General features: G+C 33.7%; 3 protein-coding genes across 5 annotated transcripts in view; all 3 read right to left on the bottom strand.

The window, feature by feature from the left end:
* Positions 1-97: 97 nt before the first annotated feature.
* LOC141656629 (short-chain dehydrogenase TIC 32, chloroplastic-like) lies at positions 98-6147 on the bottom strand. Its single transcript, XM_074463585.1, has 9 exons — positions 5998-6147; positions 4140-4371; positions 3752-3831; positions 3345-3498; positions 2839-2917; positions 2483-2567; positions 2327-2373; positions 2030-2227; positions 98-437 (listed from the first exon to the last, which is right to left on the bottom strand). The coding sequence occupies exons 1-8, from the start codon at positions 6083-6085 to the stop codon at positions 2069-2071; spliced, it is 924 nt and encodes a 307-aa protein (XP_074319686.1). The 5' UTR covers positions 6086-6147; the 3' UTR covers positions 98-437; positions 2030-2068.
* Positions 6148-6679: 532 nt separating this feature from the next.
* LOC141656630 (uncharacterized) lies at positions 6680-13482 on the bottom strand. 2 transcript variants are annotated; one of them, XM_074463586.1, is made up of 10 exons: positions 13252-13482; positions 11159-11363; positions 10707-10843; positions 10474-10521; positions 10325-10378; positions 9720-9824; positions 9425-9631; positions 9217-9302; positions 7602-8560; positions 6680-7270 (listed from the first exon to the last, which is right to left on the bottom strand). In XM_074463586.1, exons 2-10 carry the CDS (start codon positions 11328-11330, stop codon positions 7002-7004), a joined length of 2037 nt encoding a protein of 678 aa, XP_074319687.1. In that variant the 5' UTR covers positions 11331-11363; positions 13252-13482; the 3' UTR covers positions 6680-7001. The 2 variants fall into 2 exon arrangements, with proteins under 2 accessions (XP_074319687.1, XP_074319688.1); XM_074463587.1 differs by having other exon boundaries at positions 11159-11352; positions 13252-13417.
* A 3126-nt stretch (positions 13483-16608) lies between these two features.
* Positions 16609-27618, bottom strand: part of LOC141656631 (cytokinin hydroxylase) — a 63757-nt gene continuing 52747 nt past the window's right edge. The window contains exons 1-4 of one of the 2 annotated variants that reach the window (XM_074463590.1): positions 21228-21597; positions 19379-19611; positions 18300-18920; positions 16609-17105 (exon numbers count right to left, since the gene is read on the bottom strand). In XM_074463590.1, coding sequence (XP_074319691.1) covers positions 16680-17105; positions 18300-18920; positions 19379-19611; positions 21228-21501 — 1554 coding nt within the window. In that variant the 5' untranslated portion in view covers positions 21502-21597 and the 3' untranslated portion in view covers positions 16609-16679. Of the gene's footprint in view, positions 17106-18299; positions 18921-19378; positions 19612-21227; positions 21598-27618 lie in introns of those variants that run through there. The other variant, XM_074463588.1, reaches the window with a different exon arrangement.

A 27618-nucleotide genomic window follows, 5' to 3' on the forward strand; every position in this document is an offset into this window, starting at 1 on the left:
AAATTCGACAGACATCATAAATGAGATACAAAGCCGGTACATTATAAAGGGCATAGTGATTAGAAGTTAGAACCCAAGATTTTGTCGAAATAACCTCTTTCTTAACCGTTAGACTGAGCAGACAGGCAGATAGCCAGTTACCTAATTGATACTGAAATGTAATCTTTAACTTGATACAGTAGTATCTTTTGAACCCAAAAAGTTATATTGAACACGAAAACTTACACGGGACCGTCTTGCATTTACATGTAATGTCAAGTCATTAAGCTTATACCTAATACCTGTATCATATTCTTGTTCCAAGATGGCGAAAGTCAAAAAATAATTTGTCGATGATCAAACAAACGCGGAATTTTAGAAGTGATATTTGAGCAATTTAGAGCGTGCGCAATGCTACTGATAACTATAATTAAATGCTAAAGTCACTGAAGTTGGTCCTTGTGACCCAGTGAGGATCCTCTGTCCCATTTGATGTTCCATTGTGTGTGTCATTCCACTCAGCTTCTAACACATCAACAAATTAATATAATTGTTGTAATATTTTATTTTGTAACAAGTGATGTGTCAAAAGGTGAGTGGAGTGGCACACACAATCAGGGGCGGACCCAGGAATTTTCATATGGTGTAGCAAATTTATATCGCCTATTATATTATGTTAATTAATCAATATTTTTCGGAGCGCTTACGGCGATATACGCAACATTTTTTTACACCATGAGAGTGTACTTAAAGCAATAATAAAAACCCTAATAATAAGAAAACTCTTTTTATAAGGAATTTAATGGTATAGTTTTGATAATTTTTTGATTAATTATATTTTTATAAAAATTAAAGTTAAAGGGTTACCTCGAAAAACAGAAACGTCATATATTTAAAAACATCATATATACAAAAACGAAGGGTGTATTAGTTACTGCAATATATGAGTAAATTAAAAATTACTCCCTTTTAAAATCCAGTTTTTTAAAATTACTCCCTTGTAGTATAATTTTTCTTAAAATTACTCCCTTAAAATGCACTTTTATCAAAAATTGCTTCAAAAGACCAACTTAAGTTACTTATTCCGTCATTTTATGCACTTATTTCATTTGTGTTTTAGCCAATTTATACTTTGAAACGTATAACAATGGATAATAAGTTCAGAAACAGACGTAATAAGTCACCTAAATTGGTGCTTTGAAGCAATGTTTGATAAAAGTGCATATTAAGGGAGTAATTTTAGGAAAAAATTATATAAAGGAGTAATTTTAGAAAACATGATTTTAAAAGGGCGTAACTTTTAATTTACTCGCAATATATATATACTTCATATGATCAAACTAGTTATAATCCTTCATATGATCAAACTAGTTATAGGATTAAGGCACAAGAAAAATTCTTAAATAAAACTTTCAGATTTGAGTTTCAGAAAAAACAATGAATGATTTGTAACCTTTTTTTCCCCTTTCTTTAAAAATCATCCTATTAGTTTTTTGAGGATCAGTTAGTCTTGCTGAAGACGGGTCGGAGCAAGTGACGGGTAATACCACTTACAAAACGGATAGGGGGGACAAGGTGAGGGCACCCTCATGTGCTTCCCTCTCTCCTCTATTTGGGTCATTTGTGAGGGAAAATGGTATCCGTCACTCCAAAGTAACGGATACGTGCCGTCTTCAATGAGATTTTGTGTTTGAGGATTAGGAGTTTGTGAGGGTGTTATATATGTATACCTGCGTATATAACATCATTATACAATGTATAACTTCATTCCTTTATTGAAATTAGAGAAAATTAATGAAGAAAAAGAGAAATTTAATTTTAATTAGAGACTAACTAATACAGTAATTAATACGAGCATAGAGTACGTAGGAAATTGTAATGGTCATTAATTATAGTCATAAAGAGAGTTCAGTAACTAATTTTTGGTGTAGCAAAAAGTTATTTCTTCACCATTTTTTTTGGGTTTGGTGTAGCAAATGCTACACTATTGCAAGGCGTGGGTCCGCCCCTGCACACAATGGGACACAAAAGTGGAACAGAGGATCTTCACTGCTTGTGACCAGTATTAGAACAACGCGTCGTTGCTGTTTCACTTGACAAGGTCTGAGCTGAATTCCAACAATTTCCGGGCCACATCTGCATCATTACTCAGCGGGCTAGCTTCGGCTAAATCACAGTCTGCAAAATATTTGCCGCTAATTCCTTCCACTTTTGGGTGTAACGCTACATAGCATGTTGTTGCTGCACCCTGCAACATATCCCATATATAGAGTTCACAATTTATCTCACGGTTTCCTGCATCAAAATCCAGTCGCGTACAAGTAATAACTCAAACTTCAGCATTTACCTGTTGAGTATTCTTGATAAAATGGCGACCAACGAGACTCATGAAACCTGCACCGGAAAAGGAACATGAATGAAAGAAGAGTGATTCCCTAGCATTTTGAAGTTCTGATATTTCCATTTACAGGACTCAATTCAAACAAGAATTTAAATTAAATACCTCTAAAAAGGCCGAAATGGCGGAAAAGATCTGTGGCAACAGCTCCTGGATGAACTGAATTAGCAGTTATACGCACACCGTCGTCCTAGACATAGTAGTACAACCCCATATCACATCAGTTCGTCAATTGAGGAATAAACTTATGATTAACATCAAATTTTACAACGATGAAGAACAAAATAACAGCTGCCTGTAGACAAACAGTTCCCTGAAAGGCTTAAAGCATCCAATTCACCTAAGGACATTCCGTCAAGCACACGTAGAAAACATGAAGTCCCAAAAGGTTTGTTTTGGACCTAACGAAATATCTATGGGGACTAGAAGATACTTTACAAGACGCTCAAGAAGTAATCTACCTTTAAACGTCTTGCTAGTTCGTTAGCATGTAGTACATTTGCAAGTTTTGACTGACCATAGGCTGATAGGCTGTTATACCTGCGATTGATCAGAAGAGACGCTGAAAATATTTCAAGTGAAAATAAAAGTAGATACATATATATACATTTAGTTAGTCTTAGTAAAACCGTTGTATGGTAAAACATAGTTATATTGCTATCATTAACAAAGATGCATACGCTGTCAAAAAAAAAAAAAAAAGACAAAGATGCATACTATGAGATGCCGTCAGTTGTACACTGTACAACGGTCTTACTCAAGTTTTGTGATGTACATGCGTCTGTTTTAGCCGATTAGTCCTTTCACACTTTCAAAGGCAATTTGAAAAGAAGACAGTATGCAATGTAAGTAACTAAGTATGCACACTTGTTAAAGGTATCAGTAGATCTTTCGTTACCTAACTAAAATAGATAAGAATGCACTCGGAAACAGCATAACTGCTGCTGATAAAAGTTTTCATTATTACCCTAAAGGATCATTGATCTTGTCAAACCGGATTCCTTCGGGATATGAGAGCTTGTGTCGTCTAGATGAGACATTCACTATCCTTCCTTCTCTACTGCTTTCATCGACGGTCTTTTTCATCTTCTCTAGCAACAAATTTGTTAAAAGAAAGTGACCTAGAAGATGTAATTTGCAAAGATTACCAAAGTTACAGAAATTACAAAAAGGAACAAAGCAGTAACTAAACTCGAACTTGACACACTGAATGTTTCCATAATCTACCATTTCTTAGAGGTAATCAATTAGCACTCGGGCCACTCGCCTCTTTGCCGATTAAATATTGCCATTTCAGACGTCAAGACACGTAAAGCAACCAGCGTGCTTATATTAAACCGACAATTATTGCAGAAAGTTGCTAATGCATCTCACCTACGTGATTGATCGCAAATTGTAGCTCAATCTTATCTTTGGAAAGCATGAAAGGTGTGGCCATTACACCGGCATTGTTACTGCAGGAGGAAGAGGAGCATTGTGAGCGTTGGCCTCGACTAGACAACATACAAAAATGATTGAAAAATTGCGTGGCCCGACATGTAATATACAGAGTACTTGTGATTTACGCAGTGTAAACCATCAGCATCACAGATTGGAGGCTTGCCGAACCAAAGTCCATTTGAATAGAGTTGAAGGCTTGGAAGTATCCTCAAACCGAATTCAACAAACTTTGAGGAACCAAACTGACGTATATGAACTAGTCCATGTGCTACTCGATTAGAGTTTCTAACTACAAAAGACCAATTAACGGACTCAAACTTACACGAGTATATTTAGAGGAAAGCCTGAGGAATTGAATTCGGAAGCAAACTTCCTCACTGAAGCCATAGAGCTAAGGTCTAGCTCCATGGCATCAATTTTAGCAGATGGGATATCTCTTGAAATAGCTTCTTTGACATCTTTGCCAGCAGCCATATTCCTTACTCCCATAACAACATGTACACCTCGCAATGCAAGCACACGAGCTGTCTCAGCTCCAATACCACTTGTTGCCCCTGAGAATACGCCAGGGTTCATTAAAAAATAGAAATGTATACTTCAGAACAAACAGATATAAATCAAATAACAATTCATCAGAACTTGTCAAATAGAACACTTGTAACATACCATTTCGAACATTACAAGACATTCCACCAGAAAAGGTAACATTACAGGACAGTATTTGTGATGCCCTCACGGAAAACTCAGTTAAACAACAGGAAGTATAAGTAACATTACAGGACAGTATTTGTGACGGCCTCATGGAAAACTCAGTTAAACAACAGGAAAGTATAAGTAACATTACAGAACAGTATTTGGGATGGCCTCACGGAAATTTCAGTTAAACAACAGGAAAGTATAAGATGGAGCATTGACTGAAACTGTGTCCGCTGTTAAAATTCCCCATTATAACCTAGAAATGAAATTTAAAAAGTATAGGGAGAAGGACAGCCGACTTAACATCAAATCGTGACGTTTTCTGTAAATGAGACTTTTCCTTAATCAGCCCATTAAAGAATGCAAAAACAATAACAGCAACACAACAACAATACAACAACAATATGATACCACTATATCAGACTATCAGAGCCGAAACTTCAAAACATATATATATACATTTCACAAATTCTCATTATAGACGGACATTATCCGTCTATAATGAGAGACGGACCAAATATAATACCACTTTCCTAATAGGACAAACAACAAGTGGGGTGGTAGGGCAAAAAATGTCACCACTTTCATTGTATTTGACCCGTCTATAGCAATAGACGGATATACCCGCCTATAGCAAGACTAATTGTATAATCAATTCACTTGTTGGCATACACAAACTGGTGAATTCATTTCTCCAAAATTGTGTACAAAGTACAACAAGATTGAATCTTTACCACTATTTAGAAGATAACTCAAGCAACCATTTGCGGAGCCAGGATTATTCGTTAGCGGGGTGGCGGAAATTATCAGGGTGGCAAACTGCTAACTGAATAAGGTATACTAGAATAAGCAACCCATATGGGAATATCAGTAAATTTTTTACATCAACAGTTGCATTAGAGTTTCAGACCCACATCATCATTCATCATCAAGTTATAATTTTGAGCTCACATATCTCAACCCAGTGGCGGAACCAGGATTTGTGTTTATGGAGCGAAAAAATCAGGGGACAAACAAGTAATTAGTAATACAATAAGGTAAACTCGAAAAAATCGGAAATTTTCACTAAAATTTCAATAAGGTAACAAACTCGCAAAAGAAACATAATAATGAAAAAAAAAAAAAACACAAATTCTCATTTGTGACCAGTTTATAGACTATACATCTAAGGTAGTACCTCTTATTGTTTATTTTCTGAGTTTTATTTTAAAGTTTTTGAGTTCTGCTTTAGTATAAAGTTTTTGAGCACGTTTACTAAAACATTACACTAAAAAAATATAATATTGCTCAAAAACTATATTTATAAATGGTAATATGCTCAGAAAAAATGTGTATATGCTCAAAAACTACAAGGTCTGAGGTACTACCTCAGATGCGTAATCCTTTTTCTCCATTTGTGACGCATCACAAGCTTGTGTCGTCTCACAACCGGTTTAAATAATGATAAAAAGAAAAGCGGTTGTAGGAGAGGAAGAATAACCAACCGGTGACAATAGCAGTGAGACCAGAGCCATTGATTCCTTCAGTAACTTGTTCAGCAGTTGATATCCCTTTTGTCCCTAACACCCACATCCTCCTCCTTTGGTTCTTTAGTTCTGTTTAATTTAGGATTTAGGATGTACTCCCTACAACTTTAGAATTTTTGTACTTTATATAAAAAATAAATAAATTATAAGAATATTTCTAATTATTTTACTACTTTTATACAAATTTTATGTGTAGAAAAACTAGTTTTTTTTGCAACCTATTAGGCTTGAGCAAAATAATGAACGATTCGAAATTCAATTTGAGCCGATCTGAAAAATCGGTTATTTGATCTGGAAATTTTAATTAATAATTTAATACCCATTTTTATAATTTTATTACCTATTTTATCATAATCTCATTTTGTCATATTAGTACCTCATTTTGTATCTTTTTATACTCATTTTTTTTATCGTTTAGTTACCTATTACAAAGTGCTAAATAGTTTCACAATACTTTACTATAAACCGTCTTATAAATTTGACATGAATATCCATTGTAGCCAAACTAGAATTTGTGAGAATAAATCTCATATACTCGTAGTCTCGTATAAAACCAGTCTCCGATACGTGACATCACAATACCTGAAAATTATGGACATTTACATTCTAAACAGAACAAAAAAAAAAAAAAAAAAAAAAAGAGAAGAAATATCTCATATTGCACTTAATCAATTAGCAATGAAATTCCGCCTAATAATATCCGCAGTAAATACTATAAAGGCCCAGTTTATTGCAGACGACAATTAACCTAATTTTTTCGCAACATGCAAAAAAGGGTAAGAGCAGCTATGACCGGAAAAGAATGAATGTAGAATTATCCCCCAAAAAAACCACCTTCCCCAAAAACTTCAGGACAGAAGACCACTGCTAAAACTGGAACCCTCTGCTAAGAATGTTAAGTTACCATGTTACCAAAAATCTGCACATTTCCTATACCATCACCTATTAATGTTTCCCATATTTCAAAAACCGCTTCTTTGCTTCTCAATGTACTTGACTTTACTGCCCTTCTCAGGCTTCTTCGCTCTGATCTTAGATTTTGTTGGTGCTGAGGAGTCAACGGTTGGACAAACAGGTAAACGATTCTCTGAACTACGAAGGATGCTATGCTCGTCCACCTTGGAAGATAAATCAGCTTCGTATTTAACGTCTTGTGACTCGAAATGTCCTGCAGGTTCTTCCGCGAACAAGACTAGTTCAACATGATCTCCCATGACGGCCTCTTTCCACCCTATATGAGCAAGTAAATATTTTTTAGATTAAAATTCATTCACCTATTAATTAAAATTCTTTTTTTTAATGAAAATAGATAAGATATGCACAGAATCTCAATACCCATCTGACCATCTCCGACCCCATCAATACTAAAGTGTGTGCTCATCCGTCCCCTTCCAATTTGCTCGTTTTAGCCGAGGGCAATGTATGAATCTTATTTTGGGTAAAACCCCAAGGGGTTGTCATAATTTCTTTTTAGAACGATAAGTTAAGAAAAGCATGCAAAGCCATAAGCCATATGTTCAGTTATTGAGAAGGAGAAATCATTTTTGGAATAGAGAACTTACTCTCGGATAAAAATGCTTCAGCCTCGTGGCTGGAGAACTCCATGTCTCCTTGATGCCCGGCTTCCAAACGTGAAGTACATTCATCTTTGCAACCATTTAAAGCACTCTCAACTATGAGTGTCGGATGGACCACATTGTCATCATTGCCAAGGACGCCACCTACTTCGGAATCACCACTGCTATTATGGTTGGGAAGCTGGCCTTCATTTCCACGTCGATTAAAGGCTCTCAACAACATGACAGGATTGACAACCGAGCTATTTGTAGTACCCTCATTTCCCTCACCTTCAACAGACCTCTCACAGGTAACATTTTCAGAAGATCTGCCAAAATTACCATCGTGTCCCTGGCGAATGAGATCTCCAAGAGGAATGGGTATAGAACCTATTAAAAATTTTGTTTCCGGACAAGGTAGCTTTGCTTCATCAACGAGTAGCGTAGTTTTAGAAATCTCCTCATGAGATTCTGATTTTGGTTTCGGTGTCCAGACTTTGGTGCTACTGGCAGCTGTATGGATGTTTCTTGAAGACGCGCGTTTCTGACTGACGACAGGTTTTAGAGCCTGATAGTTGTGATTGGTGTGAAAGCCATTGGGATTTCTATGTGATTTTGGTGCCTGCCAGTGAGAATTATCCAATTGTCTTCGACCGCCTTGATGCCATGTTCTATGCTCATTTTTTTGGTGAGCTGCATAATCGGGATGTCTATTTTCCTGATCTTTATCAGTGTCCTCCTCCACATTGACTAGTTGAGAAGGTTGAGGAGAAGGGGTTGCTGCATTAAGAGGTATGTCCAACATTTCTCGAGTAGACTCATAATCATCGACAAGGATCGAGCTCGGAGGAGATGGAGAACTTTCTACTATGGAATCATCGTCTTCATCGATTGGTAGCTCTTTTGCCCTTTGCTCTTTCTGCCGGAGTTTCTTCTGTCTCTTTTTCTCTAAAAGAACAGCTTGCCTACATAGATATAAAGGAAGTCAATAAAAAGTTGCTCGAAGGCAATACCCACATCCAGAACCAAAAGAGTAATGCGTCTTTGGCTCATTAGTGGGATCCATACTGGGTATACATGTAGCTCAGCTGGTCAAAAACACGACACCACAACAAGAACAACACCCCTAACCCCAAGGCCTCAATGCTAGTCAAGGAAGGTTCCGAATAACAAATACTCCCTCCCATCCACTCTTTTCTTCCTCTTTGAGGCGGGCACGGAGATTAAGGGTGGGGAGTATAATATTGATAAAGATATGAGTGAGGTTTGGTAATTGGAGAGAGGTATGAATAATTTGGATTAAATATTAATAAAGGAGATGGGTGGGGTTTGTTTATTGGAGAGAGGTAGGAATAATTAGAATTAAATATTAATAAAAGATATGGTGGGGTTTGATGAGTGGAGAGAGGTAGGAGTATAATATTAATAAAAATTTTCTCAAAAAGGAAAGGGGAAGAAAACCTGAATAATCCGTTTTAGGAAATAGGGAAGAAAAGAGTGGATGGGAGGGAGTAACAATTATTGTTCGCATTAACTCAAAATATGCAGCATGACTTAAACCTATAAAAGTTGATAACCTAAGGAAATAAAAAGCTTACAACAAAAATACTTAGCAAAATACCTCTTCTGAGCAGCTTCCTCCTCCTCCACAAGCAATTTCTGATGTCTTAAAGCCTCAGCATCTTTATCAGCAAGGCACGCCTTGACCTGCTCGAACCAGATAATAATATTAACCAAGTAACATTGATGAAAATAAAGGGAGTAAAAATTGGAAGGCAACATCTTCATGTAGAATGGATAAACTACAAGTCTGCAGATCAGTCAAGTACCAGTTTCTGCTCAACAAGGAAACTAGTGCACGCAACTACGTTCCTCATTTCAAGACCGACCTTTCCGGCATCACCATCAAAAACAAACTTTTGCAATGATTCCGCAGTGCCAGCACATAAAAATGTATTCTCGCTTGCACCGTCTAAAATATCGAACAATTCCTGAGATGATATCGGGAACCTCGGAGGTCTACCTTGAACAATATCCTGTCAGAATCAATTATCAATGTTAAAACTACGATTAGCCCGTCAAGGAACAGAGGACAAAGAGCCAATTAGGGTATTAGGCCCTTACCAAGAGTGCAGAGCCAGATTTCACATAACTAGGCGGCAGAGAAGTGTATCCAAGTTTCCGAATAAATGATGCCAGTGCCTTTATGATTGCAGGACCAGCAACTCCCTGTGAAGAGAATAATGGAAAGAATAATAAGAGTGATAAACAGCAATATACATTATCCCCATGTTTCAATATTATCATGTATTGAAGATATACCCCATAACTTATACTAAGCTGTTGTTATGTTGTGCTAGAGATAACAACCATAAATAAACAGAACATGCGAGATAACAAATATTTTGATGCGACACAAAATAACCTAGATATCAATTTGACAAGAATTAAAGCATCAGCACATAACTTTATCAAATATCATCAATTCCAAAGAGTATGTTTATATGCCTATTACTCGAATTGATTACTAGACATCTTTCATCAGTGCTACTACAGACAACTAGATCAGTTGCGTGAAATTTTCCAATCGAACACATGTGAGTATGTGACGTGACAGTCACAGACGAATGTTAACCAGGAACAAATAATCTAAATAGTCATCACTATAGCAGCTATCCATTTGACATTTTGATCATTAGTCCAATACCACAAATGAAACAAAATCTTACCGCTAGGGACACATCGTCAAATGACATTATCTCCATGGCCTCTTCCACAGTTAGCTGCACCAAAGGATCAAGCATATCAAACTTTGTGAAAGATTCAAATGCGGAAAACCCAAGAGGTGCAAGTTAGGAAATAGAAAAATTATAGGTACCTTATCCCAGAAAGCTTCCAACGAACCTCTAATTTTTGTAGCTGAATCCTAGAAAAATATATTAGTTTAATATCAGTAAAAGCCAAGAAGATAACTCAGTCAGAGAATAAATATAAAAGGTTTTAAATTTACATGATATTCAAAAATTAAAATCAGCAATGTAATCATCCGATGGCTACTCCAAGAGGGAATTCAGTACAAGTTATGAATGGTGATCTCAGGCTCTCAGGTACCTTATCAAGGTTCAATTTACGCCTATGTAGCCGCATATGTCTTCGATAACCGATAGTCGAACAAAATTCACGAGAGCACTTTTCACACTTCTGCATCTGAATTTGCAGGGGAGCAAGAAGAGACCACCCAGGTAGTTCTGCAACAACAAACACGGATAAGATTTAGAAAATCTGCTTATTAGTTGTTAGGGACAAACGAAGCTAGATCCTCACCAAAAACCTCTGCTCATACAGACTAACTATTTGCCGTATAGCCTAGATACCCGTTTGGGCCGTTTCCGAATTCTTTGTTGCTCAAGGGAGATCACCACATATTACATGGTGCAAATACTCCTCTGACCCAGTGACCAATACCCTTAGGGACATATGAACTGTACCTATTGACATGTAATACAAGTTGCTGTTCAACTTATCCTATAATAAGCCAGGCCAATTTATTTATTTGCTAGTACCTTGTTGTTCCAAGGCGTTCAGTAGCTGGATCCACTGGACTGGATTTTCGTTCGCCCTGGAAAAGGAAATATATGGCTCCTTTCCTGTTGTTTGTTTGACAAAGGTATCTATAGAATCATTGCCACTGTCGAACTTCATTGGATCTGCTGGCTTGATCTTCAGAAGCGGCATCTTTCCTCCAAGAGACGCTCAGCTGAACAAAACCTAATCAAATTATGCAGCATAAAATATTCATTTTAAGAAACTGTGGCATTAAAAGGCAAAGGCTCAACGAAATAGAGTTTAAAAAATGTAGTGAGTAGTGACATCAATACAAGCATAGAAACAGCTCTTCGGGAAAGAGAATTGAAAATTTAAATCATAACTAAGCAACACAGACTGGTTTCACCAATTTACACTGTAAATGGAGAGGTGTCTTCAGAAAATGACAAAGGAAATATTCCATGCACAGTGATAACCAAGAAACTTGACAAAAAGATGGATGGATATAAAAGTCAGCAAGCCACAAACAGCAGATGATCGGTTCCAATAACTATTAGAAGTCCCTCGATCTAATTAGTACTATAATAAACATGATTTATCCAATAGAACAGACAATAGAAAATTTTCGGTTTCCCCTTGTAAAACTCAGGGTTCACCTAAAAGTCCCAATGCTACCTGCAACCCAGCTGCAGTGTATGAGCTGATCAGTTGCGTCAAAATCAACATAAGCAATCTCACATGCTAGATTTAAACTGATAACGCAACAAAGGACATTTACACTCACTATTATCAACCAGTATCCAAACGCCAACTTCAATAGCCTAGAAATCAATAACCTCTCAGTATTTATTCATTAAAGGGGTACTGTTTTTTCTACCTTAAAAGGACTTAATACAACAGTTAGCAGCATGACAATCTGAATTCAGAGCATCTTCTGTTTCTGAACACAACACTAAGCAGCATTGCTGCAACAAACCCAACTCCCAACTTCCTATATTTTGAAGTCACAGCTTTCCTATACCTAAAGAGGTATGCAGGTTGCTGGTGCTAGTAACAGTAACTACTCGCCTTTTCAAATTCATTTTGTGATCTTCACCACAACATCAAAAGGCAAACTATCATAGCAAGGCCATTAAAACTATATGTAGAAACTACCGATTCAATCATCAACAACGACAATGGTAGGTAAGGAGGCTTGGATGTACTCAGCCTTATCCCTACGCTAGCAATACAGAGAGGCTGTTTCCAAACGACTCACATTGAAATTTGTGTCGGAACCTCCTAATAACACCAACCTAATTTACAACTAAAAACTCCTGACTATGTAACAAGTCAAATTGCTTTATTCCATCATAACGAAAAAACAAAACATAGTGACTCTTTAGCTACATTGTAAACAGAAATATTATTCGAATCAAGAACATCTTTAAGTATGTCCAAATTCTCCAACAAAATTCAGTACAATTAGAGAGTAACAATGTTCATAATTACAATGAATTAAATCTTCCAAATCACACAATAACATTAATATACGCCTTTCGGATGAAAAGGGCCTGCGCCAAACCCGAAATTAAAACGGAACAACCAAAACCCCACCAAATGTCTCCACCAATGGTCGAGCGAGGGTGGAAAATGAAAAATTCAAAACTTTTAGTTAAAAGTTTCGAACTTTTTTCACATTTCCTTTATAGCATTACTCGTTCACTCCGGCTAAAATTTTCCGTCCCTCTAAATTCAAATCCTGGCTCCGTCACTGAATATCACACATTAAAATTACAAATCCCACGAGTATTACACTAAAAAGTAAAACTCACATGAAAATTATCGAATTATCAATCAAAAATCACATTAAACGACAAATATTGGATCCACTATAATCCCAAACAAATTAAATTAAAATACATTTAAAAAAAAAAACTAAATTTATACAAACAAAAAAGGAAAAAAAAAAAAGGGCAGATCAAAATCATTAAACATAGATCACATAAATCATAATGAACAAAAAGACGTGAACTTTACAATGTTAAGTGATCTTGGTCAATCTATATACAAGAAAAAAATATGAAATTGAAATCAAAAAATTGGGAATTTTGAAGAAAGTGTAACGTACCCAGTATTCAGTTGAGACTTGTGATTTGATACATAGAAAGAAATTGAATAACAAAGAACGAAATTAAGATTTAAGATTGTTGCAGAATTTAATGTAAAAAAAGTGAAGGAAATTGGAAAAAAAAAAAAAAGGTGTGTTTTTATGGGAAAATCGTAGGCAGTGATGTGTTTGTAAGAAGAAAAGTAAGTCGGCGAAAACATTAGAAGAGACCGTGAGGCACAAGACACTCTCAAAAGTCCCAAAAATGGAAACATGAGTTACATTACAACTAGACCGATATGTTTCTCATAGGGTAAGAGAAAAATTTGGCAAAACTGACCCGATATGAATGTCCTGATCCAATAAGATTGATTGAAGGTGACCCAAAAAATGTGACTCGAACTTGATCTAATAGATTCGAGTTGACTTGAATCGAACTGAGCCAAGATGCTCTGATAAATCTTAAATAACTCAAAACAGCGACATGAAACGACTCGACCAAAAGTAACAAGATCTGGATGACCATTTACGTTCTTTTTATTATGGTTAAATCGATTTGACTCGTCTATCTGATGCAATACTTTCTTTTAGGCTAACAAGTTTGTAAATCTTGATTAGTGATAGATTCAAATTTAAAGCGATTCGTAATTTAGGACCAGGATCAACCTGTGACTTGAGTTGTATATAAGATAAATTAATGGAAAATTTGTATTTCAAAATATGATATTTATTCAAGAAAATTATAATATTATGTTAGTTTTTGCTGCTAGTAAAATTAATTAAGGTGAAAATATTACAATATAATTTCGCCGTGTATACAAAAATTTAATACATGGTTAACAAATGTTTTAAATAAGACCTTTCAGTCATGAATATAATTAAGATATTTAAAATATAAATTAGTTTAGATCTCGCGTAATGAATGCGCGGTATTTATAAAGTTTTTATTTTTGTATCATGCCAAAGTAACACCTCATTAATTTTTACTATTTCATGTCATTATATTTTGATATGAGAAAAAAAAAAAAGAATTGAACTGTAAAATTATTTAAGAAAACCGAGTAAAATTGAACTACAAAATAATAGTGCTATCTCAGTAATTGTTCATTTTTCTCGTTATTGTATTTTGTTCGAGCAAAAAAAAAATTAAAACTGAAAATTAATATAAGAGAATTTAGTAATGTGCCGAAATGTATTAGTTTTAAAAAGTGTTTTTTATACCACAAAGCTAATGATTTCAATTTATAATTTCTCGCAATTTTTTTGTTATGAAAGTAATCAAAATTATTTATAGTTTTGTTTATACATAGTATAAATAGTATGAGTCAAGTCATTTTCAAATAATAGCATTAATAAAAGATTTAATAGTTTATAGTTTTATATTATTATTTATACTTTAATTAAAATATTATAGTTTAGTGTTTAGTGAAAATTATATAATTTGATGAAAAGATTAATTTTAAAGAAAATAATTATATAATGAAATACATTATAATTATTAATTTCCTTATTTAGTAGATACAATCTATAAATATTAATAACTTTCTTATTCTTGAAAAATCAGCTTTTAAGGTTTCGTCGCTTTGGTGAATCACTTCAACCCTGATACATTTTTGGTAATAATTAATCATCCAGACATGCTTAAAATTATTTCCATTAAAAATAAGAAGTAATTAATATATTAAAAGTCATCACAAATTAATATTTGATACGAAATGATTTTGTTAAGTATAATTTTTATATATTTATAAAATTGCGAATAAAATGCACAAAATAGACGTATTTATTAATAGTTTGACCATGACCGCAACAACAATACTTAAGATTTGACTTGTATAACCGAAACACGATTCGCCCGACTTATTTGATGTTTCAACAAGTCTTTCTTGTGACGGACATATCCGTCACAAGCTTGCGACGGATCAAGTATTACCCATGTGATTAGATAACACAAAACAGTTTGCTACTTTTATGCACTTTGCTTTTGTCTTATCTACCCCACATGGGTAGTATTTGACCCGTCGCAAGCATGTGACGGATATGTCCGTCACAAATGAGAATTTGTGTTGATGTTTATATACATAAGCTTAAGCTAGTACCCGGATTTTCTTAAGAGTCCACATCTAAAATCATGCCTGATCCAAAATCTGCTAATCTGGGTAATATGTGAATGGATATTGGACAAAGCACATTAGGCTTTAAGAAGAAGGCCCATCTTTTATACATCATCCCTTGCTTAAGCTTTTTGCTTGATTTATTTTTCCTTTGGGGTCATATGAGCGGAAAGAGCGGTATAATTATTAAAAAAAAAAAAATAACTTTCCTATAGGACCATTTTATAGTATAGGACTGACCTAAAAAAAAAGAAAAGCCCAAAAAAATAATTAAAATTATTTATATTTTAATTTTATTTTAACGACCCGACATTTTATGAAGAAAACTAACATCTCTAAATATACAATTTCTCAATATAAAATTTTATAATTTTCTACAAGTTTATTAACTAATTTATTTGGGCTTTTAGTTATCGGGCTAGTCTTATAGATAAAATGGTCTCACATAACAATTTGTGTTATTAAAAATTACTCCCTTTTAAATTCGGTTTTTTAAAATTACTCCTTATATAATTTTTTCCTAAAATTACTACCTTCAAATGTACTTTTATTAAAAATTGCTTCAAAACACCAACTTAAGTTACTACTTATTCAGTTATTCTGTCACTTTATGAACTTATTTCGTTTGTGTCTTAGCCAATTTATACTTTGAAACGTATAACAATGGAGAATAAGTTCAAAAACAGACGTAATAAGTCAACTAAATTGGAGTTTTGAAGCAATTTTTGATAAAAATACATATTAAGAGAGTAATTTTAGAAAACAAAATTTTAAAATGGAGTAATTTTTAATTTACTCTTATTTAAAAGTGGTGTTATACTATTATGGATAGTCGACTTTTATTAACGTTGTCAATATTTTTTTGAGTTATTTCTGGATAGTCGACTTTTATTAACGTTGTCAATATTTTTTTTTCTTTCTTCACCCTGACCTTTACCGCTCTCTCCTCTCTTTTAACCCTAACATAAAAAAAAAAAAATCAAATCTAACTGAAAGTTACTACAAACAAACAATAAACGACGATAAATTATATAAGTAACGAATCGAAAAAAAACCCATCAAATCATGGATCACAAAAAACTCGGGATGAAAAATTACTTATATTATTTAGAAGAAATGACATATATTACTTAACTTGAAATGAAAATGAAAGGAAACAAAGAAATACGAATACTATTTCTATAAAGTAATAAACTTATTCATTCATAAATATAGTGGATAACTCCATAGATCGTTAATATAATTAAAAATCTGAAATATGCACCTACATACATTAAAATAACTAAATATATATAAAAGCTGACAGTGCGAAACATGAGTTTCTACCTAGTAATTCTATATTTGTCGAACAATAAGGGGCACCCCTGAACCCGGTCTCAATGAGAAAAAATAAGTAGGACAATGAACATAAGATGGTGAAATCTCAAACGAGAATTTACGAAGAATTAAGGACAAAACAATCTTGGACTCCATAAGTGCATAATTTTTACCAATGCACATCCTTCCACCAAAACCAAATGGTAAGTACCCCATCTTGTGCTTCGAACCACCGTATATGTCGCCGTTGAACCTCTCCGGCTTGAACTCATTGACGTCGTCTCCCCAAATAGCTTGGTCGTGGTGCATCGCTACGACATCAATCCATATATTGGTGCCATTAGGGATCACCACATTTCCTACTTGAATGTCACCTCTTGTTTGCCTTTGTGCATTTGGTGACGATGGATATAATCTTAATACTTCGTTCAACACCCATCCCATCTACATTATAATAAAGAAATCTCGATAAGTTCTTGTTTAATTAGTCATATAATAATCAAATATAATTAATATCGAACTGGTTTAGAATAATATAAATCCCCACAGAATCACAATAAAACTAAAAAAGAATAGATGGAGTAACAATTGTACTTCGTATTTCCAAGACTAAGGTTCAACAATAATTATTATTTAGAAGATGAACTATGTGAACATCTAACCAAACAAAATTATTCTCTTTGTTTTATTTATTTATTTTAAATTTTCTATTTTTTTTTTTTTTTGAAAGATTTGTAAGAAGTATTTTAATCAAATGTAAGAAGTACTTTCTCCTTTAGTAAGTAATCCCTATACATTTTGTTGCACCCGATCTGCTTAAGTTGGTACTTAGTTACTAGTTTAGATCCCACGCAATGAATGTGCGGTATATATAGACATTTTACCTTTACAGTATTACTTATAAGTTTTAGATATCTCATTAATTTTCATATTCTCAAAATTAATCAATAGTATTGAGTAATTTCATGAAATGTTAAATTTATGAAAATATTTTAATTACCTCAAATATAATGATTTCATTTTATAGATTTTCTTAAATTTTTTTAATAAATTTTTTTCGCCATAAAGTTATTAGTAACAGTTTATGATTATGTATAGTTTATAGTTTTATACAAATTTTATTTTATCTTAGTTAAAGGATTAAATTTTAAACTTTAATTATAAAAAAAATTATAGGTTGATGAAAAGTTATTGTTTTTAAAATGAAAAATTAGTTTAATGAAGCAAAATTTATTTTGTTTTCATATTAAAGTTAGAGCATTTTGGAAGAATTTTTTTTTTGAGAATCCTTATTCTCTTAGTAGATAGGGATCTTAGTAGATAGGGAGATTAGTTTGAGACACACACCCATTCAAGTTAAAGAAGCCACAATCATAATGGCACTATCATCACAAAAACAAAAGCATCTATCTATAAACCTCTAAATTTACTTTTCATGAACAGAAAAATAATGCATGCATAACAATAATACATCAAGTTGTATCAAACTATTAAGCATGATTGAACAAACATATAAGAGATGTTTGATCAAAAATCAACAAAAGAACAACAAAATCATGAGTACACTACAAAAAACGCGCTCTAATACGACATAATTTTATGACTGAATAATAAGGGTAAAAATGTAAAGTATGTTACCTTCTTGAGTCCAACAAGCATGGTGAAATCAATCTCATTTTTCTCTCCAATAACCTCATTGATTTCCTGCCTTAATTCATCTTGCCAATTTGGGTACATTGCCAATAACATCAATGTCCATGTCATTGCTAATGCAACAGTCTCATGCCCTCCAAATAAAAATGTTTTGCACTCATCAATTAATTCTCTATTTGTCATATTCTTCACAAATTGTCCATCAACATGATTTCCACCCTCTAATAATAACCCTAGTAAATCATGTTGAGGTTCCACACCAATAATCTTTCTTCTAGCATTTATAATTGTTAATAAAATATCATCAATTTCTTGTCCAAGTCTTTTTGCTTCTAGGGTTTCCTTCATACACATAATGTGACCTAATGGCACCCCTACATAGCGAGTGTGCTTGAATAGGCTAATTTGCAATGCTCTTAATTTTTCAGCCATTATATTTTCGGCTTCATCATTAACGATTCCAAAATTAGTTCTAGCGATAATCTTCCCCGATAATGTGGAGGTTTCTCTCTCGACGTCGAGTTCTATCTTGTTGGAGTTGGAAAGGAGACTATTCCAGATGTCGATCATCCTGTTAGTTGATTCCACCATAGTATTTGCCATGCGCTGGAGTTCAAAATGAATCAATTTGTTATATTAATACTCTATCAGTTATTACCAACATAGTTAGATGAGACAAAAAACAGAATGCCTAAGAAATGATAAACTTTTATCTCATCCACTTAGAGCTTGTCATCAGCACAGGCTGACCTAGCCCGCCCCTTAGCTCGTTATTTTTGGTAATTTGGCCTGCCCCGCCCACCCTTGGCCCGGGTCCTAAATTTCCAGCCCGGTCCGCCCTTGATCCGACATTTTAGAAAAATAAAAATAAAGAAATTTGGTAAGGCCCGCCAACCCGGCCCGCTCCTCCCCTGGCCCGATTCAAGCATATCCCAGCCTGCCCCACCGCCTGGCCCGATTACAAGTCTACATCCACCTATATCTAATAGTATTTGAATTATTTTACACTTAAAACAGGTATATTCATATTAAGACATCAGACCAATTGTATTGTATATAAATACCTTTAAATTCTCGGAGGAAAAAGCAGGAGTGATGATGTGCCTATGACGAACCCAAGTAGAACCTTCAATCATATTAAGACCATATTCTCCAAACATTGGCATTCTATCAATTTTGAATGCATTAGGTTTTCCCCAATTCTTGGCCACCACACATCCTGACATTTGCTTTAGGAACTCCGGGTCTGCTATGTATAAGAATGGCTCTACTCCCATCCAGTAAACGAAAACTTTCCCTGATTATATATATATTAGAGGTGTCAATATATTATACGATCTCAAATCAAACTAACAATCATTTTCAGTCGCAAATGTCGACTGCATGTGAAATGGTGACACTGAATAGTAACTGATACTTATATTGGATACAAGTTTCGATAAGATTGTAAATTTGTAATATAGTAGGAAGTATAGTATGTTGAAATTATATTTTAATGAGCTTAGAATTTTAAATATATTACACTAAAACATTTGGAATGTAAATATATTTAACTGTAAATTGTTTTATTGCAAAAAAAAAATGGATATTATATTAATGGGCTATAATCAAGGAATCAATTCAACTAGTGAAACTTCATTCATGGACCTATTCGTGTGTTCAAAATGTCCCAATTCTTTTGAATTTCAATTAGTGACTCGAATAGCTATAAAATTACGACCATGACTTAATAGAATTTAAATGTAATGTTGGTCGGACCTTAACCACATAATATAGGTTTTGGTCGAGATGGTTCATCTATCATGGTATTCGAGCCAGTGTGACCAATGGTTACGAGTTCAAATCCTGTCAGCCTTCAATAACTCACGAAGGGAAATTTCAACACATGGTATAAGAGAGCTTGTGTACTAACTACTCTCCAATCGCAATGGACAATTGAGTGAGCGGGCGCAATAAAATATAAATATAACAGTTGAACCTCAATCATAACTTTAAGATTTTGGTTAGAATGCAGAGGGGGGGGGGGGTGGTCAGGGGCACCCCATGAAATTTCAGAAATTAATATTTTTAAGTATCTAACTAGACAGAAAATTGCCATGGCATAATTGGTAGTACCGTGGACTATTGTCTATGGGATATGCGGTTCGATTTCTGATATCAACACATAGGTTTGTGTTTTTTTTGGGCCTTTTCAAATATATGTAAAAAAATTACTTGATGTAGAATTCGAACCACAGACCATTCGATATCTTACCAAGATCTTAAACCACTTACATTTGTTATCAAATTTAGTATTAAAGTCTATTATATTCTATAAAAAAAAAGATTATTTTTACATATATTTAGAATTTAAAGTATTTTAGAGAAAACATTATTTTTTGAAAAAACATATCTATAGGACCAATTATTTTTTTCATCCTTTTACTTATATAATACTTCATCCGTCGTCTCGGTCAATTGTTGTCCTTTAATATTGGCACAAAGATCAAGGAAAGAGAAAGGGGCTAAGTATAAGATAACAAATTGACGAAATTGAGGATGAAATATCAAATTGCTCATTAAGTTCATTCTTAAAATAAAACGAACAACCATTAACTGAGAACCCCAAAATGGAATACGACAATAAATGACCGGGACGGAGGGAGTAGCTAATTTAGGAAAAAAAAATTCAAAATATAAAAAATTTGTCTTAAACACGCGTAAATAACGCGTCAAAAAAATTTTAGTGCCCCCGACACTAAATTTCTGGATCCGCCACTGTTAAAATGATTCATCTATCATGATTGATAAAAGTAGTGCGTACCACATTTTATATTCAGGCTAATTGCAGTATTTTAATTAGTAATATTTACTTGGTTTTCTTAACAAATGGGAAAAAAACATGCATGCATGCATGAAAATAAAAAAACTTGCCATGCAATTTGTTCCAACGAGCAAAATATGGAAGAGAAGATGAATGAATATCATGAGAATTAGATTCCGACGACATTTGCGACGAAGATTTGCTTTCGATTATCATCTTCTTAATATCACCAAGATTTCCCAATGGAAAACTTGGGTTTGGACCGTCAAATCCATTTTTTCTAAGCTTTTTATGCACTCGAATTGGTGCAAAATAAAAAACATTTACCAATTTCCATATTAAAATGAACAAAATTCCTAACACAAATTGGAACAATGTGCTCATTTTAATTTCAATATATAACTATAATTTTTTTTTGTGATGATTTAGCTTGCTAATGAGCTTTCTCTCTCTAATTCTTGGTGAATATTTGAGTACAGAAAAAGGATGAGGAAAAGGGTATTTATAGAAAAATTGTAGAGCGTTGCCCATGTAGTTACATTTTTCATAAATACTCAAGTTTTGTGGAAAAATTGAATATTTTTTAAGGACGTATTCCCTTTAAATTTTTTTTAGAGATCACTGTTATCTGGTGGAATTTGTGATTTAACGGAAATAAATTCATTTTTAAGAACATTTGTAGATGTAAATTAAATTATGCAAGCCATTTCGAGTTCACTCTTATGGTTTACTCTTAAGTAAAAGACACAAACCTAAAGCATGAACATCATGCATGGTCTTAGTAATTGTAATGATAATATTGTTTGGCAAAGGCCCTAAATAATTTTATTTATTAAGATCAATTTCGATGGTTTTAAATGAGGTGATAAAAATGCCGCTCGTCTAGGCTTCAATATTAGAGATCATGATGGTAAAATATTGCTATTAAGTGTTGAACCTTGCTTGCGGTCAAGTTAGTGTTCTTTTACCCGAAATTCTTGCTCTTAGAGAAAACATAATTGCAACTAAATCTTTGAGTTTTAACTTTTTAGCTATTGAAGGCGATAAACTTTTTGTTATTAACCCTATCTCTGGAACGTGGAAGGTTCCTTAATTGGGAAATTTCTTCTTTAACTGCCAATATTAGAGTCGAACTTTTTTCTTTCGCATAAGTAAAGTTTTCTCATTGTTTTCGTGAGCTCAATAAAGTAGTGGATTTTATGGTCAATTTGTCCTGCTTCTTCGAGGTGGGTTGAAAGTCATTGACTTTCACTCTCTTCCCTCATCTAAAAGAATAAAATAGATTGGTTATAATCAAGTGTATTAACTTAGTTTTCTTTCCCAAAAAAAAAAAAAAAAAAAATACTCCCTCCACTTTTTTATATATGACGTTTTGCATTTACGAGGTAAGCCTTTGACTTTAATATTTACAAAAATATATTTGTTCAAAAAATATAAAAATGGTACCATTAAATTCCTTACGAAAAACTCTTTCATATGAGTATACATATCATAATATTTAGTCTTACTCCCTCCAATTTCCTATTATCTTCCCTCTTTCCTTTTTCACACAAGTTTGATTATCTGCTCTCTTTCCTTTTTTGGTAAGTTTCATTCATTTTTTATTAATTTCTCTCTCCTAAAAAATCAACAACTCTCATCACTTTATCTATTCTTTATTCATCATTCATTCTTTATTATTTTCTCTCACCTATAAATTTCACAACTTAAAATAATTTATTCTACTTTATTCCTTCTTTTTTCCCCTTTCTTAATTTTTGGGCCCAAAAGAAAGGGGAAGATATAAGGAAATAGGAGGGAGTATATTTTAAGAGATATTGAAGAGAGAAGAGAGTGTCTCAAAATGTAGAAAATCATATATAAAAAAAGGGAAGTGCTAGGGCGACACCAGGTGTTACTGATGTCAGTAACACCATAATTAAAATAATAATTTTAAATGAAAAATGACTTTATTTTTTTCATTTTTTCGCCAAAACCAAAAGGATAGAAAAGTAATTTCAATCAAAATTATAAACTAGATCCCTAATTACTAATGTGAAGAACTTCAAGCCACCAACAACTGAAAATCTCAAACTTTGAACAATTTGCTATTGAGACGATAATGGTTGAAGACAACTTATCAATTGCGGAATCAATTTTTATGTTGTCCATAGTTTGACAAAAAATACTATTGTTTAATACAATCGGAAACGCAAACTATTTTAACACTGGAATGCATTTATGTTGCCCGACGCCAGACTGGTAATTGTGTTTTAGGTAATATGCATATTGATGACAATTTTCTAGATTCAAGTTGATGTGGCTATGTTAGAATAAATGGCCAGATTGAGTTGCATGCAAAACTTCATTGCGTAAACTAATAGTGTAAACTAATACAATTTCTAGATTCAAATTCATTGGTTATGACGAATTGATCATCTGGCTTTTGCTTAATTGTTATTATTCATCAATTTGGCAGTTGATTATCCAAGAGACCAAAACCATCGTGTAAACTAATAGTGTTCTTGCCTTTTGGAATCCTATATTCTTAGATTACAAATTAGATTTTCATTAATTATTGATGTAATCAGTAAATAATTTAATATTTTGATTATTGGTGCATACTTATAAATGCATAATTACCTAATTGCCCATAGAAAGAATATACAAATTGAAATTCAAATATTAAGGTGGGAAACTAATTTAGCTATTTATTTACCAAAATACCCTCGGTGTTACCGAATTTGGGTAACACCCGGTGTCGCCATCTCATTTTCCATAAAAAAATAGATAGAGTAGAAAATTGTAGAGTTGCAACTTGCAAGAGAATTTATGGACTTTCTTGTGTGGGGTTAGTATGAATAAGGGAAAGGTCATACTAGTACTTAAATCCAAATTTGGATCATGTCCATTTTTTTTCCCTTTATCTCTTCTCTTATATACTCATATTTTAATATATTTTCTCTCTTCTTTTATTAAAACTTTATTTTTATGAAACGATTATAAGTATTGGATCATCAAAAGAATTAATCCAGACCGTTTATAAAAAATAAAGGTCCATTTCTTTTAAGGAAATGAAGAGAATTTGGACCGCTTAAATGTATCCACGTGAATTTTGACTTTTGAATTATGTACATTACTACATTGAAACTTCAAAATATTCATGGACCTATATTCCCCGAATATTAATATGGGTCATTTCTCTACCACAAATTCTCATTTAGACGACACTATTTATCTTAAGTATAATACAAGTCAAATATCATATTATTTGTATCAATAAGATAAATATATTGCTTTTTTTTTCCCTACGCATTCTAATATACATATAAGTGGTATGTATTTGACCCATTTTAAATTTAAGACGAATAATGTCGTTTTAAGGGAGACTTATTGTCTATCTATGGGTGTATAACTAATCTTAGATCATTTTACCATAAAGTATGGTGAGATTTTAAGTATGCAATTATTTTTACTTGTGATTGAAAGGTGCTTGTGGCATATCTTATAATTACCTTTATTTTCTATCGTTATCTAAATTATTAGGGTTATGAACCATCACAAACTTATGACGCGTCACAAAAGAAAATTTGTGTTCTGCTGCATGAACCAAGTTCTTGGGTCATCAAGATTGTATAAGATGAACTGAAGGTGTGAGAATGTATTTTTGTACCTTCTTTCTTGTTATAAGTTCAATTGTGTGAATCGTTGTAATGTAAAATTAGTTTTTTCTAAATTGAAATACTACCTACTGTGTCCGATTCTAGTTTACACTTGCTCTATTTCTCTTTCACAAAATAAAAAAATAAAGTAAATGTAAATTATTAACTGAAACTAAGGGATTAAATTTTTCCTGTTTTTTAGCTAGTTAGTGGATAAATTTAAAAAAGAATAACTAAATTATCAATTACGTCCTTGGTTTTTATAAACTTACTAAGTGACTGAAGCTTTCAACCAAGTTATGCTTAAAGGCATTCGTATGGGGCTCATCCAAGGTTTGGAAGTGGGTAAAGAGAAGATCGTATTAAGCCACTTACAATTTTGCTGATGATACTCTTATCTTCTGCCCAGCCAAATCTCAAGTCCTTACGAAAATTGGGAGATTACTTGACATCTTTCAACAATCTTCTGGACCGACTATTAATTTCAAGAAATCTGCTCTTATCGTTTTAGGGAAGAGTCATCAATGGGGTGAGGCAAATGCTTTGAAACTGGGATGCCAGTTAGTCCAATTACCAGTGAAATACTTGGGTATTCCTTTAGGTTGTAATCCAAATAAACTGTCAACCTGGGATTCTGTGGTGGAAAAGGTGAAAGCAAGACTCGCAAGTTGAAAAGTTGGTTTAATCTCAAAAGCGGGAAGATTGGTTCTAATTAAATCTGTTTGGAACTCTTTTCCTCTCTTTTATTTATCCATTTTTCAGATATCTAAAGAAGTCTTGAAGAAAATTATCAATTTACAGAGATGGTTTTATTGGGGAAGCAGTAATGAGAAGAAGGTTGTCCATCTGATCAACTGGAGTATTATTCAAAGGCCAAAGAAAATGGGAGGTTTAGGCGTGGTGGATTTGCAGATAAAAAAATGCAAGCATGCTCTTTAAGTGGTGGTGGCGTTTTTCAATGGAACACGAGTCACTTTGGAAAAGAATTATTTGTTTAATACATGAGCTCAAACCAGATGGAGTGTTTAGAAGTGATGGTAAAGTTGCTAAATATGGATTATGGAAGTCTATATGCTCTAGTGACTGGAATCTACACATTGAACAAGTCACAAAACAAGGTATCAAATTACAAGTCGGGCGAGGGAATACAATCAAATTTTGGGAGGATCTCTAGATTGACAATGTAACACTCAAAGAAGGATTTCCCATACTACTCTTTAGTGTTTCAATTCAGAAAAACAAGAAGGTGTATGACATGGGTACTTGGCAAGGAGACGAATGGGTTTGGCAACTGCAATGGAGAAGACGGCTATTTCAATGGGAATTGCTACTGGTTGACAAACTAATTTTAATTATTGACGGCTTCAAACCTGTAAGAGATAAAGACGATAGACAATTCTGGAGCTTTGAGAAGTCAGGTTACAACACAACTAAGTCTTTCGTTGATGCTTACTACAAATTGAAGTATATATAGCTCACTGGATCAAAGGATTTGGTTCAACCAAGTTTGGAAGGGACTCGCACCACCAAGGTATGAAATACTTTTATGGGCAATAATGTGGAAAAGGGTAAACACAAGAGATAGGATACTCAAGTGGAAAGTAATGAATTGGGATGACAGTAAATGTATTTTTTGTGGTGAGTGCTTGGAGACCGTCTGTCACCTATTCTTGCATTGTAAATTCTCGTGGCAACTATGGTCTGATACTTGTGATGGGGGGAGGGGGGGGCTTGGATTTGTCCCTTGGAGATTGATGATGCTTTTCTTGTATGGAATAACTCTCATTTTGTCGGATTTGAGAAACGACTCTGGAAAGCATTTTTCATTGTAATAGTGACGATTATATGGGAGGTGAGAAATGCAGCTATTTTTGAGAACAAGACACCATGCTGGCCCTCCACGATGGATAAATTGCCTTTAAGGGTTGGTGTGTGGTGCAAATCATGGAAGGAAAATATACCTTATACGTTGAAGGAATGGTTGAACAATTGGAAATTGTTGCGGTCATGGAAGGAACAAAGGATTATGGAAAGAAGGGCTCCGAGGGTTGGTGCTTGAACCCAATATGCGAGGCTTCTGTTTTTTTTTTTTGGAAAGGATTCATTGTTTTAGTTATCTTGTTTTTTTCGGTTTTCTTGTGAACTTTTATTTGGGACTCTATTCGCTTTAGGTCGCCGGATTTTACCCATTCTTAATAAAAAAAAGTCCAATGTTGGAATTTTGGACCATGCCCGACCCAAGCAAGCTCACGGGTCTAGCCAACTTGTACCGGGTTGGCCGAGCCAATGTGTAGCTAACCCAAGAAGCGGGCCGGACTAACCCATGTGACTGTGCAAGTAGCCAACCCAAAGTATCACGAATTGAAATCGAATTCAGATTCAACAAGAACCGATCCAATTACGATATGTTGCTTATTGTTGCATTTTTAGTAGGATTGAATATATAAACACAAATTTTTAAGAGATACGGTCTCTCATTAATAATAGTGAAAGACCAAAATATAAAATGAATACTACAAGCACAAGACAATTGACGTAGTTGAACTTAGCGGCAAATGCAAGCACATGCACTGATATTTTAAGGGACCATTCGGCCATTCCTATAAAATAATATTCGTACTTGACGTAGTCTAGGATATCACAAATTTAATATTCTATTTAATATAAGTATGTCTTAAGTTTAAAACGAGTCAAATTATTAGGATAAAGTAAAAGAAGAATGCATAGGAAAGAGATAAACTGCTCGGATATTTATTTTCGTTCCATTTTGAAGGATTCCTTTTGCTTTTTTCCTTAATGTTTAAAAATTTGTAATAAATAATTTGATTATTATTAAGCATTTTGATCGGTTTATCATCTA

Source organism: Silene latifolia, chromosome 5 (assembly GCF_048544455.1).
Source record: "Silene latifolia isolate original U9 population chromosome 5, ASM4854445v1, whole genome shotgun sequence".
NCBI classification, from domain to species: domain Eukaryota; kingdom Viridiplantae; phylum Streptophyta; class Magnoliopsida; order Caryophyllales; family Caryophyllaceae; genus Silene; species Silene latifolia.